This window comes from Vombatus ursinus, unplaced genomic scaffold (genome assembly GCF_900497805.2).
Source record: "Vombatus ursinus unplaced genomic scaffold, bare-nosed wombat genome assembly UNPS02014841.1, whole genome shotgun sequence".
NCBI lineage: Eukaryota > Metazoa > Chordata > Mammalia > Diprotodontia > Vombatidae > Vombatus > Vombatus ursinus.
This window is the reverse complement of record NW_020954619.1, coordinates 11,405,746-11,421,553: the sequence shown is the minus strand read 5'-3', so window position 1 is coordinate 11,421,553 and position 15,808 is coordinate 11,405,746. Positions and strand designations below refer to the sequence as shown.

General features: G+C 33.8%; 1 protein-coding gene across 2 annotated transcripts in view; it reads right to left on the bottom strand.

Annotated features, from left to right (window-relative positions):
- The window catches only part of ESF1 (ESF1 nucleolar pre-rRNA processing protein homolog), a 98,683-nt gene that overhangs the window by 67,919 nt on the left and 14,956 nt on the right, over positions 1-15,808 (bottom strand). For both annotated transcript variants that reach the window (XM_027840390.1, XM_027840391.1), the window contains exons 5-8: positions 11,923-12,023; positions 10,736-10,888; positions 3,271-3,385; positions 2,466-2,613 (exon numbers count right to left, since the gene is read on the bottom strand). In XM_027840390.1, the coding sequence (XP_027696191.1) occupies positions 2,466-2,613; positions 3,271-3,385; positions 10,736-10,888; positions 11,923-12,023 (517 nt within the window). The remainder of the gene's footprint in view (positions 1-2,465; positions 2,614-3,270; positions 3,386-10,735; positions 10,889-11,922; positions 12,024-15,808) is intronic.

Here is a 15,808-nt window from a genome sequence, read left to right as displayed (position 1 = left end):
GTTATATGTATGCTGAGTCACAATACTTAATTATGGATGGTGCCAAGAACTGAAAATCAAGAAACTATTTGAGATCTCTAAAAACTGTGAAAAGTTCCAGTATTAAACTTCCAATGTTAACAAGTTCCCTAGCAAATACTAAATAATTGAACAATTTTAATGAACTAATTAAATATAAATAAAAGATGTTGAATTCCTATAAAAAACTTGCATAAATTCATGAAAAACCCGTTATTCTATGAGGATAAGAAATACTAAAAACTTTCCCTGCTCTAAAAGCAAAAATGAAAAGCCAATCACATTATTAGAGAATGTCAGTTACAGTTATTTGATTACAAGAGTATTTTAGGGTTAAATTTAACTATCCAACTTAAGAATAATTCAGAAAGACATTTATCAACAGTGTTTTTACCTATCTTTAATACTGTCACCTGCTGTCATTTATTTATGTTGCTGCCACCTTTCTTTCACGTTCTAAGCATTCTATTGCTACAAACTGTTATTCCAGTACATTGTTATATAACATCTTGGATCTTACTATTTTTGCTGTCAGATATATGCAATAATAAATAGAAAATTAGATTAGAAGATATTCCAAGGAAATTAGTAGCTTAGATAGGAAAATATAGACTGAAATTAAGAGTGAAGCAATCAAAACTGTTGACCAGGACCTATCAAATATAGAAGGAAAAGTTGTGGTGTATGGTTGTGATGAATTACTGTTGTGCTAGAAGAAATGATGACCCCATTGATCTTAGAAAGCCATGGAAAGACTTATACGAAATGATGATGAGCGAAGTGAGCAGAACCAAGAAAACATTGTACCCTGTAACAGCAATATGGTTTTAAGAACAACTTTGAGGGACTAAGTCATTTTGACTATATGAATAAAGATGCTATCTGCATCCTAAGAAAGAAGTGATAAATAGAAGTATGTAGGGAATAATTTTACATACACACACACACACACACACACACACACACACACACACACATACCCCTATTTGTGTCTAATGGTAGCCATCTCTAGGGCAGGTTGGGGGAAGGAAGAAAAAAAAGAAATTTAAATGATAACTTTGTTGTATACTTGGAGAGAATAGCAAGTTGTACGTGGTAGATTTGCAGTTTCAAGTGCAATCATTTTTTTTATTGTCCTGTATTATGGAAATTCTTGTTTTGTTCCATGATTGAAAAAAAAATAAATTTTTAAAAAGGTACTGAGGTACTTATAACTTTGTTTTATAAAGGGTTTAATGAAGAAAAATAAGGATAAACTACTTGTTATAACTGAGAAGTTACTCTTTAAATGACATCTAGTTTCAAGTACTTTTCAAAACTTTTTTTATCATCTTTATATCTGATCATATGTCAAAAGTAAAAACTGAGGAAAATAAATCTTATGCTTCTTACATGAAATGAAAATTTGTAAGGAAAAGAAGCAAAGTTTAGTTTAACAGCATGATATAAATAACTCATGGCTCTTTCCTTTGTCAACAGCTGTATTATAGCTAGTGATAGAACTAATATACGAAGGCTTCTATTATAGAAGGTTTCTGAAGAATAAAACTTCAAAAGATTTTTATGTGAGAATGTTCAGCTACACAGGGCCACAGAGTTTGAAGAAAACTAGGTAGAGCCTTAAATTTAAAAATTAAGGTGACTTTGAATATCATTTTTACATACTACATATATGTCAAATACTAAACAGTACAAATAGTACTATACATGTATATATCCATCTAGTAAATATAAAAATAAACATATAAGCCCTGACATGTTTCTTCAGGTTTTTGGTAACTTATCTAATCTCAGCAAGCACCAGATTTGAATGAAACGTGACAAATTTTTAGGTTGCCAAAAATGTGATAAGGTCTTTTGGGAGAGAGAATGAGATAGTGGAGAGAAAGGAAGAATAAAGGTTCTTCCCAAGAAATCAGTTTATTATCCCCTTCAATCTAGGAAGGTGATATAACATATCCAACAGGCTATTCTTATATTCTTTGCAATAGAGCAGTGGCTTTCAGAGTGTGATCACAGGATCTCTGAGGTTCCCAAGACCCTTTTTGGCAAGGTCAAAATTCTTTTCACAATAATGTGAAGGCATTTAAATTTTAAATAGATAAATATTGATAGATATAATCACATAAACAAAAGCTCTATTTTGGGTCCTCAATTTTTAAGAGTAAAGGGTCCCGAGACCAAAAAGTTTGAAAATCTCCGCACAGAGAAAAATTAAAACTGTCAAGAGCCCCTATATTTGCAAACCAATATACAAAGAGGTTTTTGTTTTATTTTGGCTAGGCAATGGGGTTAAGTGACTTGCCCAGGGTCACATAGTAAGTGTCAAGTGTCTAAGGTCATATGTAAACACAGGTCCTCCTGATTTGAGGGCCAGTTCTCTACCCACTGTGCCACCTAGCTGCCCCTACAAAGAGGTTTTTAGAAGAATAAAAATCAACACGTACCTTGTTGCTCTTCTTCTGGTTCTTCTTCATCATCACTGGAGGATGCTAAATAGGCTTGAAAATCCATGTCAAGAAGTTCATCTTTTTTAAAATTTCTGTTTAGTGTTTTAATTCTTTCATGATCAGTCTCATCCCAAGTGATCTCTACCTTTAAAAAAAAAAATACCACATGGATGGAAATCAGGAAAATATGGCAAAATTATAAGCCTGAATTTTGTAGAACATTTACAAATATCTCAATGTAGAATCTGTGTTAATTTGGACATATAGATTTATGTTTTAAGCTGTGATATGAGGCATATTAAAATCAATTTTAGAATGTTGCTTCCCAAACTATATGCTACTAACCCTTCCATTCACTTTATACTCTTATATTTCCCTTTAGTTTTGAAAATCTTCTTTCTGCCACACACTTTTGACTAAGGGATATATAGGGGGATGATAGTTCAAAGGAAATGTGAAATAAAGAAGAGGAAAACAAAATCAAGAGAAGACAACCAGATTTAAGAGTAGTAAAAACACATTAATTTGAAAATCCCTCCCTCTCCCATATGATTTAGCCATATCCAAATACTACTTCCAGCTCTTCTACTTTTTAAACCTTAATATGACTCCTAGAAAAAGTACAGATGATGACTGCATAACAATAGTGTATTTTGAGCCCACTATTTCCAAAAATGCTATGGAAGTATCATGGGGGAAAAAAAAACTTATCTTGAAGTGTTTAAACTATGATTGACACATCTTTGTAAGTAAAAAAATTTTTTAACTACTGGAAAGTTTAAAGAGCATTTGGTTCAAGTACCGTTGATGTTCCCATTGCTGCAGATGTAAAATATTTGGGTTTATATGTTGTTATATCCACTTCTAAAGCTATGTCTTTTGGCTCCTCATCAAATGTAATATCATCTGGAATAAACCTTAAATGTAAAAAGAAAAAAAGAACAAAAAAATTTAAAAGAATATTTTAGCAATAAACAAAAATTTTGGATTCTTTAAGTTAGCTACAGTTTAGACATTCATTCTATAGGTAGTTCAAAGCAATCAACACTTTCAAAACAGAGTAACAAACCAATGGGTGTATGTATATATACCACAGATAAGTGGCACAATGGAGACAGCATCGTGCTTGGAGTCAAGAAGACCAGAGTTCAAATCTAGCCTCCAACACTTCCTAGCTGCATGACCCTGGGCAATTCATTGAACCTCTTTGTCTCAGTTTCCTCATCTATAAAATGGAGATAATAATTGTAACATGCTTAACAGTGCCTGCCATATAGTAAATGCTATATAAATGTTAACCTATTATTTTACACAAAGACACCTGCTTTGATATATCTAATAAATGTGTAATCTCATTGATGCAGGTATTCCCTCTAATGATGCAGACAGTAACTAATCATGCTTATCATCCCATGTAACTAATGTATATCCTTCCCTTAAGTTTGCCAAAGAAGTTCCACCTAACATGCTGGGGGCTTTTCTTGAGTGTTTTTTAAAATATCCACAAGATGCCAATGGAGTATATGTACTTGTCTGTTCCACTATTCTGAATTTTCCCTATGGGATCAGTACAATTTCCTCTATAATTAGATGCTGATTGATGATATCCTTCATAATTTTTTGTAATATAGTGCTACTCTTCACACCAACAACCTACTTCCCACTGACTTCGGGGTGATCCTCAACTTCAATTCTTGAATGTGATGTTCAAAGACTCACAAGCATACATCACTGAAAGAATGGTGATATAAAATGGGCCTCTGTTTCACAAAGAAGCCAAAGAACTCTGCAATTTCTGAAAGGCACTCATTGCTTTCTGCATCCTGTTCAATTCTGGGGCTCATCATTGTCAATTTTCGGTGTCTGAGGTACCCATATGGACAAAACTCTTACAGGTTATCCATCTCATTGAATAGCATAGTCTGAACTTGTACTTATTAACTTTATTTTTATTCTCTATATACTTATGTGCATATTTATTCTCTTCCTCATTAGAATGTAAGCTTCTTGTGAACAAGAATTACTTCACTGCATTTGTATCAAGATCTACCAATGTCTGATACATAGCAGGCCCTTAATAGATGCTTACTTACTGATTTATTGACAGCAGACATTCTTCATCCACTTAGCTTTTTCTATGTGGATAGGCAGGTAAGATTCTTTTAAATGTTGATACTGAATTCATTTAAGTCTCTGTCAAAGCTCAATGCCATCTGCTAACACAAGCATCTAAACAACCTAATCATCTATATGAAATCTCCTCTTTAACTGGACCTCTCAACTAAATTTTGTCTATGACAGAGGCAACCATGTCTGGCGACCATTTACTTGTTTTCTGAATTATGTCCTACTTGATACTAACAATCAGAGGTCTGAATAAGAATAAGATCAGGTCTCTGATGAGAGTGAGAGCCATGGGAGGTTTGGGAAGGGATGAAAAGATTTGGAAAAGGCACTATGAAGAGTAGAACAGTGAATTGATTTGGGAGGAATAAATGGAATACCTTGACGTAGTGAGGACCCAGCTGAGATTAATATAAATAAGAGCTACTGGCAAGAGTTTAAAAAGCAGCCATCAAGGAAATTCACTGAGTTTTCACCACTCCTCACCAAAGTCTTTAGAACTATGTTTGTACTCTGTCCCTCCCTGCCCTCAAAACTGTGTCACCTCCAACATGGACTTCCTCTACGTATACTTGGTTAAAGCCAGCTACTGTTTCTCTTCAATACCATCTCCCCTAGCTCTGTGGGCATGTACAGTCAATCAACAAGCACTTATGCCAGGCATTGGAGATACAAAAATAAAAATAAAGTAGTTCCTTCCCTCAAGGAGGTTACACTCTATAGCAGGAGATATCATGTGCACAAGTAAGTGTGTACAAAATGAACAAAACATAAATAGGGGAGTGGGAGGAAAGTTAGGTATTAGCAATTGTAACATGAGTTCTTAACATTTTCAGCTATGGATTTCAGTAGCTATGGACCTTCTCACAATAATGTTTGAAACGCATAAAATAAAATATATAAGTTTATGAGGGAAATCAATTACACTGAAATCTGGGTATCAAAATATTAACTTAAAAAAAAGATCTGAGGCCCAAGGTTAAGAAACTCTGAGCTAGATGGACCAAGAAAGATTTTGTACAGGTATCCTCTGAGAGGCCAATTTACATTTATTTTTCTTAGAGGAGTTGTATTTATGTTTTAAAAGTAGAAGTTTCTACTTGTATTTAAATAAGACGTGGAGGTAAGCAAGGTGTGCATTACAGGAAGAGGGACTTGTCAGTGAAAAGTAGAGCTAGGAGACTGAGTATTATGTGCAAGGAAAAGCAGGGATGGATCAATGAAATAGCATTTCATTAATCACTTACTATATGCCAAATAATTTGCTAAGAACTAGGGGTACAAATACAAAGGTAATGATAGTCCCTGCCCTCAAGGAGATTCATTCTAATAAAGAGAGACACAAAGTGAAGGGAAGTGGGGACCAGAAGGGGTCACTTCATTTGAGAAGTTAAAAGGAAGGTAAGACGAAATAAGGGAAGTAGAATGACACACCCTTCCAAGGAGCAATGTCAGAACAGAATTGATGAAGGTTCCAGAACTGCAAAGGGATGGGTGAGATAGAGCGTACAATAGCTGGTGAAATGGTTGGGTAGGAAAGTAAAGCAAGGCTGGAGCTGGCCAGAAAGAATGGGCCATCTGAGACATTCATTAATTAGGACTTCATGGTAGGAGTTCCAGGTATGAAAAGATTAAATCTTCTAAGGCATGGTCTGAGGCAAGATCTGGATTGTGATGTTGAGTTCAAATGCTCCCTCCCTACCCTTGATGGTGAAAAGAGTTTGTCATAAACATTTTCGTGAATCATTTTTAGCTCGCATTTGTTGGTTTTCCTCCCATCAGTTTCATCCTTAAATTACCATGGCATGACTCTACTCAGATGGATATCTCACCTAGCAGTTTTGAAACAAGATTTTTTCTCTACTGCTTCTCCGTTTTATGATGATACTGCTCATAATCTTCCACCATCCTCTGTCAAATTTTTAAATGACTTTATATTCTAAATAATTTCTTCCCTTTGCTGTCATCTCTTTCTGTATGACTTCAGAGTAGATGTTTTTTACCTTTTTAAAAAATGTCTTCAATATGACAACTTACACAAGTTAAACTTCAATAAGAAAATTTTTAAATGGGTGTTAGAGACCCCTTTTCCATTTTTTCTCATTATTTGGGATCAACAAGTTGCTTAAATTTATCAGGTTGGAGTTGTTTTAAATACACACCTTTTCCATTTTTGTTTCTTGTGGCTTTGTATTAATTTTGAACTTTTCTCTAGCAAGTTGGTTCTGCTTACACACAAATATCTGAATTAGGAACGGCTTCCATAGCATGAGTAAGTCATTTCTGCTCGGTTACAAATCTCTTTTTTAGTATTAGTCTATGCTGACTATATGTAGGCAAGTATGTTGGAATATATAGTTTAGGAATAAGGAACAAGCTAGGTCAAAAACTTGTAACCTACACAGAAGCCTCATGCCTACTGACCATAAAAAATTTATTCAAGACAAGAATTTGATGCCTTCCTCCATGCTTACTACCTTTATAGTGAATCCACTGAGTTATTTAATTTGGAGGGTCTTACCAGGTTTTAACAGATGTTCACTATGATCTTTTAACAAAACTATTGAGCACTGCAATAAAAGATGTTCAAAATGAAATAACGTTTCTTGTCATCTATGTACACATAGTAAAACTAATCTTTCCGACTCCTTTATTTGCCCTTCCAAGGAGATCCTGTAAACTATCTCTTGTTTTTACTCCAACTTCCCTGAGTCTTCTGGCTTTGTTTATAGTGAAAATGTCAAGATTGATACCAATTCAATTTCTCCAGGAACATGTCTACTCAATGGTCTCAGATTTTAAAATACCAACAGCTACGTTAAAGTTAATTGATACTAATTCAGTTTCTCCAGGAACATTTCTACTCAATAGTCTCATATTTTGAAATACCAACAGCTACATTAATCAATGGTTCATAACCTTTGTGATTCTCACCTCTGCCTCCTTTTCTACCATTCTGGCACATTCTGTCACTCACCTACTACAGAGCTATGCTGACCTCAGGAGGCTACACAGGACTGAGGGGCATTTTAAAATTTTGTTTCATGGGTTGCTGTGGCTAACAAACTCATCAAGTGGCCAAGCTATCCTTTCTGCACTAGGCAGTCCTTAAAAACAGACAGGGTCCATGTCTAGGACTGTACTCTCGAGTTCTTTCTAGCAAGGTAGATTCTGCCATGTATCGACATAGCTTTTGAAAATCTGGGATCCTCTCTACAGCATAATGAGGCCCTAGAGCAGAACTTGTTGAATATGTGTGCATTTAAAAATATGGTTCCATTTAACCCTGTCCCCAAATAACTCAAGTTGGTGAAACACTTAATATCTTACTGATTTGCTATGTTCTGGGGTATGTGTGTGCCTGGTATGTGAATGACCAGAAAATCGAGAAGCATAGTTTCATTAATAGTGAGCCTTGCATGTTTCAAAGAAATTCACTTTGTAGCTCTGCCACTGACCTACAATACAATCCTGGAAAAGCCACAACTTCTCTGTGCTTTAATTGCTCATGTAATAGGGATTTAAAAAAATCACCTTTCCTATCTCAACATCTTGTCTCACAAGGATCAGATGAACTCACAGATGTGACGGCATTTTGAAAAACAAAACAATGTGCTACACATAAGCAAGGTATTATCTGAAAAATAATATCTGTACAATTCCAGAGGACTAATGATGAAAGCATGCTACCCATCTCTTGACAGAAGGGTGATGAACTCAAGATATAAAATGAAACATACATCTTTGGACACAGCCAATAGGGAAATTTGTTTGCCTGACTGCACATATTTATTACAATGGCTTTGTTTTTCTTTTTTTCCCAACAGGGTAGGGGGTGGAAAGTTGAGGGGGAAATAGGATAATCTCCGTTTTCTCAAAAAAGGAGAAAAAGAAAAAGGAGGTCACTGAAACATCTTTTCTTTTAATGCAGAGAAGATAACAGAATAAAGTTCAGGAAGAAGCACGGACAAGCGGGATAGTTTTGAAAGCTATAGGTTGAATACATTTATACATTTAAAAAGAAAAGTAACCTGTACATAGAGATTTTCACATATAATATCCTTTTTCCCATCTTACTATGTATATTAATATGCACATTTTATTTGGTGTTTGCGAAAAAAATTCAGAATACATAAAAATTAATTTAGAAATAATATTTGAAGTTGATGCATGAAGACTAAGAGAAAAACCGATAATGCTTTCTTAAGGATTAAAGTACAAAAACAACTAGAAGTAATTTCATTTTTACTTATTTGTCTACTTCAATTACTTTGAAAATCTTATATTCTCATGCTTTGACTATACTTAAGACTTAAACAATTTTCAGGTATAGTAATACTATATTTTCAAAAGGCAGCATATGGTTTATACTCTACCACAAAATGTTTTCTTCGGAATGGTTTATTAGTATTAAATTTGAAAAATCAATTTTCTTACAAAATGAGCTTGTGTATGGGCTCAATAGGAATAAATGATTGTAGTTGGTAAAATATATTTACTATGTCCAATATGAATGATCCCAAAGGTTAACAAGATATGGTTTTACATTTGGGGGCTGACGAAAAAAGGTTTTCTTAGGTAGGGCAGGAAAAAATTAAGTTTGTTTTGTTGATGTAGTATATAACAAAATGAAAGAAAATGAAATTTCTTCATGCCTATTAACTACATTTTCTAGGCACTGCCCTCTCCACTGGAACAGTTTAAAATCCTTTATGAAACTCTCTAATAAGTAAGTAAAAGAAAACAATTCTGAAAAGAGCAAGTTAGTTATCATTAATTCATGATATTTAAAATAAACGAAACCTTAACAAATGTCTGAAAGCCACTAACTGAACACCTAAAAAAACCCCACTTTTGTAACTGTTAAGTAGAAAGGGAAGGAAATTCACTTATTTGTTCAACAAGAGAATGCCTTTCCAGTCAATACTCAAACATGTTAAAAGTTCAAGTTAAGAAAAACCATTGGGTTTTTTTCTAAATTTGAAATCCATTGAAACATAAAAAGCCCAGTGTCTTTGAAACAATACATCTCACCCTTTTCTGAAATATTTCATTTTGAGTACAAAGCTCTCAAACAAAACTAGGCTGTTAAGGAGCTGATTTCTATTGACAGTCACAGTAGACTGGTTTACCAGGCAACAAAAGGAACAGTCTAAAGATAAAATGGTACAGTAGTTCAGCTTCCTGTTTCCTTAGACTTGAGATACAAAATGATCTGAAGTTTTTCAGTTCTGAGTCAGTGAAGCCTAAGCAATTTGTGAAAATACTGCTAGAGCCCAAAGACAATGCCAATACAGCATTCACTCACTAGAGCAGCCCCTACTGCTCCTTCATTCCCCTTTGCTTTTCCCCTTCAGAAAAAAAGGAATTGTTACCACACCTGCACACCTGGTCTCCAAGTAAATGAGAGGGTTACCATCCCAACAACAAAAACAACAATGTGACAAAATATGAAGGAACATGACTGATAATCTATGGAATGAACATAATGGAGTTTCGCTTATTGTGCAATATGACAAGATAAAGTGACATAAACAAAATCAAGAGAACAATACAAACACTGACTCCAAGAACATAAATTAAAATATACCTACTAGAACCCTGAATAACTGAAAAACCAATGAAGGTCCTGGAAAATAAAGAGTGAAACAATCCCCTCTCCCCTCCATGAGGAGAAGCGGAGGACAACTGCCACAAATTTGTATACAACAATAGCAAATACTCGCACTGAATTTGATGTTTTTGCTTAATTATTTTTCTTTGTCACAAATGCAGATTCAATGAGAGGGAAGAAAAGAAGACTTACAGAGACAAAAGGTATCAATAAAATGTGTGTGAACATGTGTATACACACACATTTTTATATACACATACACATGTGCATATGTAAAATACATAAAGTCAGTAGAATATGTGACTCATATATATATCATCATCAAATTTCCTACTATCAGTTTCCTTTTTTTAAGGGTCATATTTCCTCATAATATATTTTAGTCTATGATTAAAAATCCAGCTTTGGAGCATATGAGATACCAATGAAAGCATAATTAATATATATGAAGGTCTCCATCTTGGTCCAAAAAAGTCATGTTGCATTGCGATGCGCAAAAGAAACCATAACGATGCATAACTGGAGTTACCTCAGATCTACAAAGGAACAGCTACTTTCAAATTCCAGTCCATCACAGTCTTCATAAATTTTACTGGCTGTTTCTGGAGAATCACAGTCTACAACTGCATAAAAGTATTTTAGTCTCTTGAATTGATAATCTCTTAACTTTTCTCTAGAAGTCCTATGAAAAAAAAAAACATATTAAGTATATTTATATAAAGTAAGTACAAACCTTTGTTTTTGAAACACAGAGATCCTCCAAGAAAAATACATACAAATTAGCCTTCTCTTCAAACTATGTTTTTCATAATCTGACTTTTACATACTAGCCCAAATTCCTCAGTGCAACCAACTTATTTTTTCCTGAGAAGACACAAACTTTCCAAGCAATATTGTGAATGAAATTTGGCAGCCAGAAAGTCAATTTGAGAACTCTGTGCACAATTATCTATAAACTTAATTATACTATGGGAACAATATTTTTGTCATCATACATAGCTTTCTAAAATGAAACCACTACATGAAATCACAGTATTAACAAAATATGTCTAGATAGGATTATGTGTAATTAAAAAGGTTCCTGATTTGGCAAAATATTTGTACTAAATTCACCTTGGCAGTTATAAAATGTTTTCCTGACTGTTATGGGCTTTAATTTAATTTTCTTTAATGGTTATGAATGTTCTCTAAATACTTGTGAGATTTCTTTCAGAGCCATTACTACGGCTAACTGGTACTAATAGCTCCACCTAGTGGTTCAAAAGAAATTACCACTGTACGAGATCACTGGACAGTACAGAGCTCATGCTTTTATTACTAAAATCACAGAAGCTGGAAAGTGGCTTTAGTTAATGTCAGGAAGTAGAGCTTTAAGAATATTTCTCTGAAAAACATCAAAATCATTTTGCATTCAAGACCAGTATAGATGAATTTAATTACAGACTATGTGGAAGGAGACACATTATGACTTTTATCCACAGTAACATGAACTAGATTAATCAATTGTCACTAGGATATTCTGTCACTTAAGTATTATCCTTTCTCATTTAGTCTATCATGACTAATTCACTTGGCCAACTCCCCTCCCCCCTTTTTCACAGATAAATAAACTTTAGCTTAGAACCTATCAAAATGATTAGAAAATTTGAAATAATGGAATCTGGGTTATTAAGTTTATTTTTTTAACTGATTTTTTAAAAAATTTCAGTTTAGTACCAGTCTTTTTCAGGAGCATCCTCAGGAATACTTTGTAATTCTTTAGGTCCTTGAACAAGTTCTTCCTTCATTCTCTCCTTCCCAAATTCTGAAGGATAGATCTAAAAGTAAAGCAGAGAACAAATTATAAAATAATTTGCTTAAAAGACAAAAGCTATCTGTTCACGTCAGAATGTGTGAGTGCACAATTCTTCTTAGTATGGAACCCTTTACATTTAATCCTTATAAAGGAATTAAAATGTATAATAATCTAAGATGTCCAGAAACAAATAATCTGGAAGCAAACACCTAAATTTGTGATATCTTGCTGATGATAAATGACTATATCATTGTAAACTCAGAGTTGGAAGGGATCTTAGCAATCATCTAGTCCAACATTTTCATTTTACAGGTGAAGAAACTGAGGCTGAGAAAAGTTAAGTGACTTGCCCAAGGTCACATAATGTAAGTTAAGTGGCAGAGCCTGATTCCAAACTTAGCACTTTCTGTGTTTCAACCATGCTATTTCCATGAATATCATTAGCTTCTGTAAAATGTCTTACTGAAATCAAGATATATTTTGTCAACTATTACTTTCAAAAAACTGATTAGTACACAAATGCAATCTATGTGCTGAAATTTCCATTTAGTTTCACAAAATTGTTAACCAAACTAAGGGTTTAAATTTATTTTGTTTTTTATTTTCAATTCTAAATCCTCTCCCTTCCTCTCTTCACGCCTCACCCAGTGAGAAGGCAGGAAATACTATACCTATTATATATATAAAGTCATGCAAAACATATTTCTGCATTAGCCATGTTCCAAAAAGAAAAAAAAGCAAGGAAAATAAAGGGAAAAAATATGCTTCAAACTGTACTCTGAGTTCATCAGTTCTCCACCTGAATGAAGGGGATAAGTTATTTTACATCATGAATCCTTTGGAGCTGTGGTGGATCATTTTAGTGATCAGAGGTACTAAGTCTTTCACAGCATATTGCCATTAACTATGTGGACTGCTCTCCTGGATCTACTCTTTTCACTTTGTATCAGCTCACATGAGTCTTCCCGAGTTCTGAAGCTACCCCCTTGACCATTTCTTATAGCACAATAGTACTCTATCACATTCATATACCATGACTTGTTGAGCCATTCCCCAAATTGATAGTCATCACCTCCATTTCCAACTCTCTGCCACCACAAAAAAGAGCTACTATAAATATTTTTGTACATATGGGTCATTTTCCTTTTTCTTTAATCTCTTTGGAGTATGGACCAAGGACTGGTAATGCTGTACCAGAACCCCTATGGCAAACTTTCAAATTGTTCTCAAGAATGGATGGACTAGTTCACAGCTCCACCAACTACATCAATGTACTGATTTTCCCACATCTCCTCTGCATGTCATTTTCCTTTTCTGTTATTTCAGTCAATCTGACAGGCATGAGGTACTACTGCTAAGTTGTTTTAATTTATATTTCTTTAATCAATAATGATTTAGAGCTTTTTTTCATATGAATATTTATAGCTTGGATTTCTTTCTCTGAAAACTGCCTATTTATATCTTTGCCATTTTTTAATTGAGGAATGGCTCCTACTTTTATAAGTTTGGCTTAGTTTTCTCTGTGTGTGTGTGTGTGTGTGTGTATCTGTGAAATGAAACCATTATCAAAGAAACCTGCTAACCTGCTGCAACAATCCAACCCACCCCATCTCCTGCTTTTCTTTTAATTATGGCTGCATTGGTTGTTTGTGCAAAAACTTTCTAATTTTATGTACCTCTCTATCTTGTGTTTGGTCATGCACTCTTCCCTTATCTATAGATCTGACAGGTAATTTCTTCTATGTTGCCCTAATTTGCTTATGATATCACCTTTTATGTCTAAATCATGTGGCCATTTTGAGCTTATCTTGGTACATAATGTGAGATGTTGGCCTATATCTACTAAATTACTTTACCATTTTCCCAATAGTTTTTGGTAAATAATGAATTCTTGTCCCAATAGTTGTGATCTTTGGGTTTATCAAACACTAGCCTGATGCACTCAATTGCTTCTGCATTTTGTGTACCTAATCTTTCCCAGTGATCAACCACTCTATTTCTTATCCAGTACCAAACTGTTTTGATGATTACCACTCTGTACTATAGTATGAGATCTGGTACTGCCAGGCCCCCTTCCTTCACATCTTTTTTTTTCAGATTCTTTTGATATTCTTAACCTTCTGTTCCTCCACAGGAATTTTGTTATTATTTTTTTCTAGTTCTATTAAATAATTCTTTGGTAGTTTAGTATGGCACTAAATTAATTTGGGTAGTATTGTCATTTTTACTATAGGGATTTGGCGTATCTATAACCAGTGACTATTTCTGCAGTTATTTAGATCTGTCTTCATTTGTGTTAAGAGTGTTTTGTAATTGTGTTCACATAGTTACTGTATGTATATTGGCAAGTAGATTCCTAAATATTTTATACTGTCTGCAATTATTTTAAATGGAATTTCTCTCTCTTCCTGTATTTTGTTTATAACATATAGAAATGCTGAACATTTGTGTGGCTTTTACTTTATATCCTTCAATTCTGCTGAAGTGGTTGTTTTGATTAGTCTTTTGACTCTATCCATCATGTCATCTACAACAAGCAAGTATTATTTTCCCATTGTAAATGTTTATTCCTTCAATTTATTTTTCTTATCTTACTGTACAATTAGCATTTCCAGTACAATATTGAATAATAGTGGTGATAACTGACAACCTCACTTCACCCCTGATCTTATCAGGGAGGCTTCTACTTTATCCCGATTATAGGTAATGCTTGCTCTTAGTTTTAGACATTTGCTATTTATCATTTTAAGAAAAGCTCCATTGACTCCTGTGCTTTTTAGTGTGTTTATTTTTCTTTTTGGTGAGGCAATCAGGGTTAAGTGACTTGCCCAGGGTCACACAGCTATCAATTGTCATATGTCTGAGACCGGATTTGAACTCAGGTCCTTCTGACTCCAAGGCTGGAGATGTATCCATTGCTCCACCTATCTGCCTGGCTTTTTAGTGTTTTTAATAGGAATGCATGTTATATTCTGTCAGAAGCTTTTTCTGCACATATTGATAGGAGTTTTGTTTTTTTCTTTATTGATAATGATCAATTATACTTACAGTTTTCTTATATTAAACCAGATCTTCATTCTTGGTATAAATCCAGTCTGGACATAGTGTATGATCTTTATAATAAATTGCTATAATTTCCCTACTAGTATTTTATTTAAAATTTTTGCATTAATATTCATTAAGGAATTTGGTCTATAGTTTTTTCTCTGTTTTGGCTCTCCTTGGCTTAGGTATCAAAATCACATTTGTGTGAAAAAAGATAATTGATAGGACATCTTTATTTTTCTTCCCCAAAGTTTATACAATATTAGAATTAATTTTTCTTTAAATATTTACTAGAATTCACTTGTAAGTCCATGTGAGCCTGGTCCCCCCCCCCCCCCCTTAGGGATATTATTTATGGCTTGTTCAATTTCTTTTTCTAAGATTTAAGCATTCTATTTCATCTTCTGTTAATCTGGGCAATTTACATTTTTGTAAATATCTACTTCATTTAGATTATCATTTTACTGGCATATAGTTGGGCCAATTAGCTCATAACAATTATTTTAATTTTATCTTCATTGATTGTACATCCACCTTTTCCCATTTTTAATACTGATAATTTTATTTTCTTCTCTCCTTTTTCTTTTATGGTTTATTTTATTTTACATATTCTTTTTTCCATAAAACTAGCTTCCAGTTTTAGTTAAGTGGTTTTTTTACTTTGAATTTTGTTAACCTCTCTCTTGATTATCTGGATTCTTAATATGGCGTTTAATTGAGGATTTTTAATTTGTTTTTCTAGTCTTTTTTTTTTTGGACTGT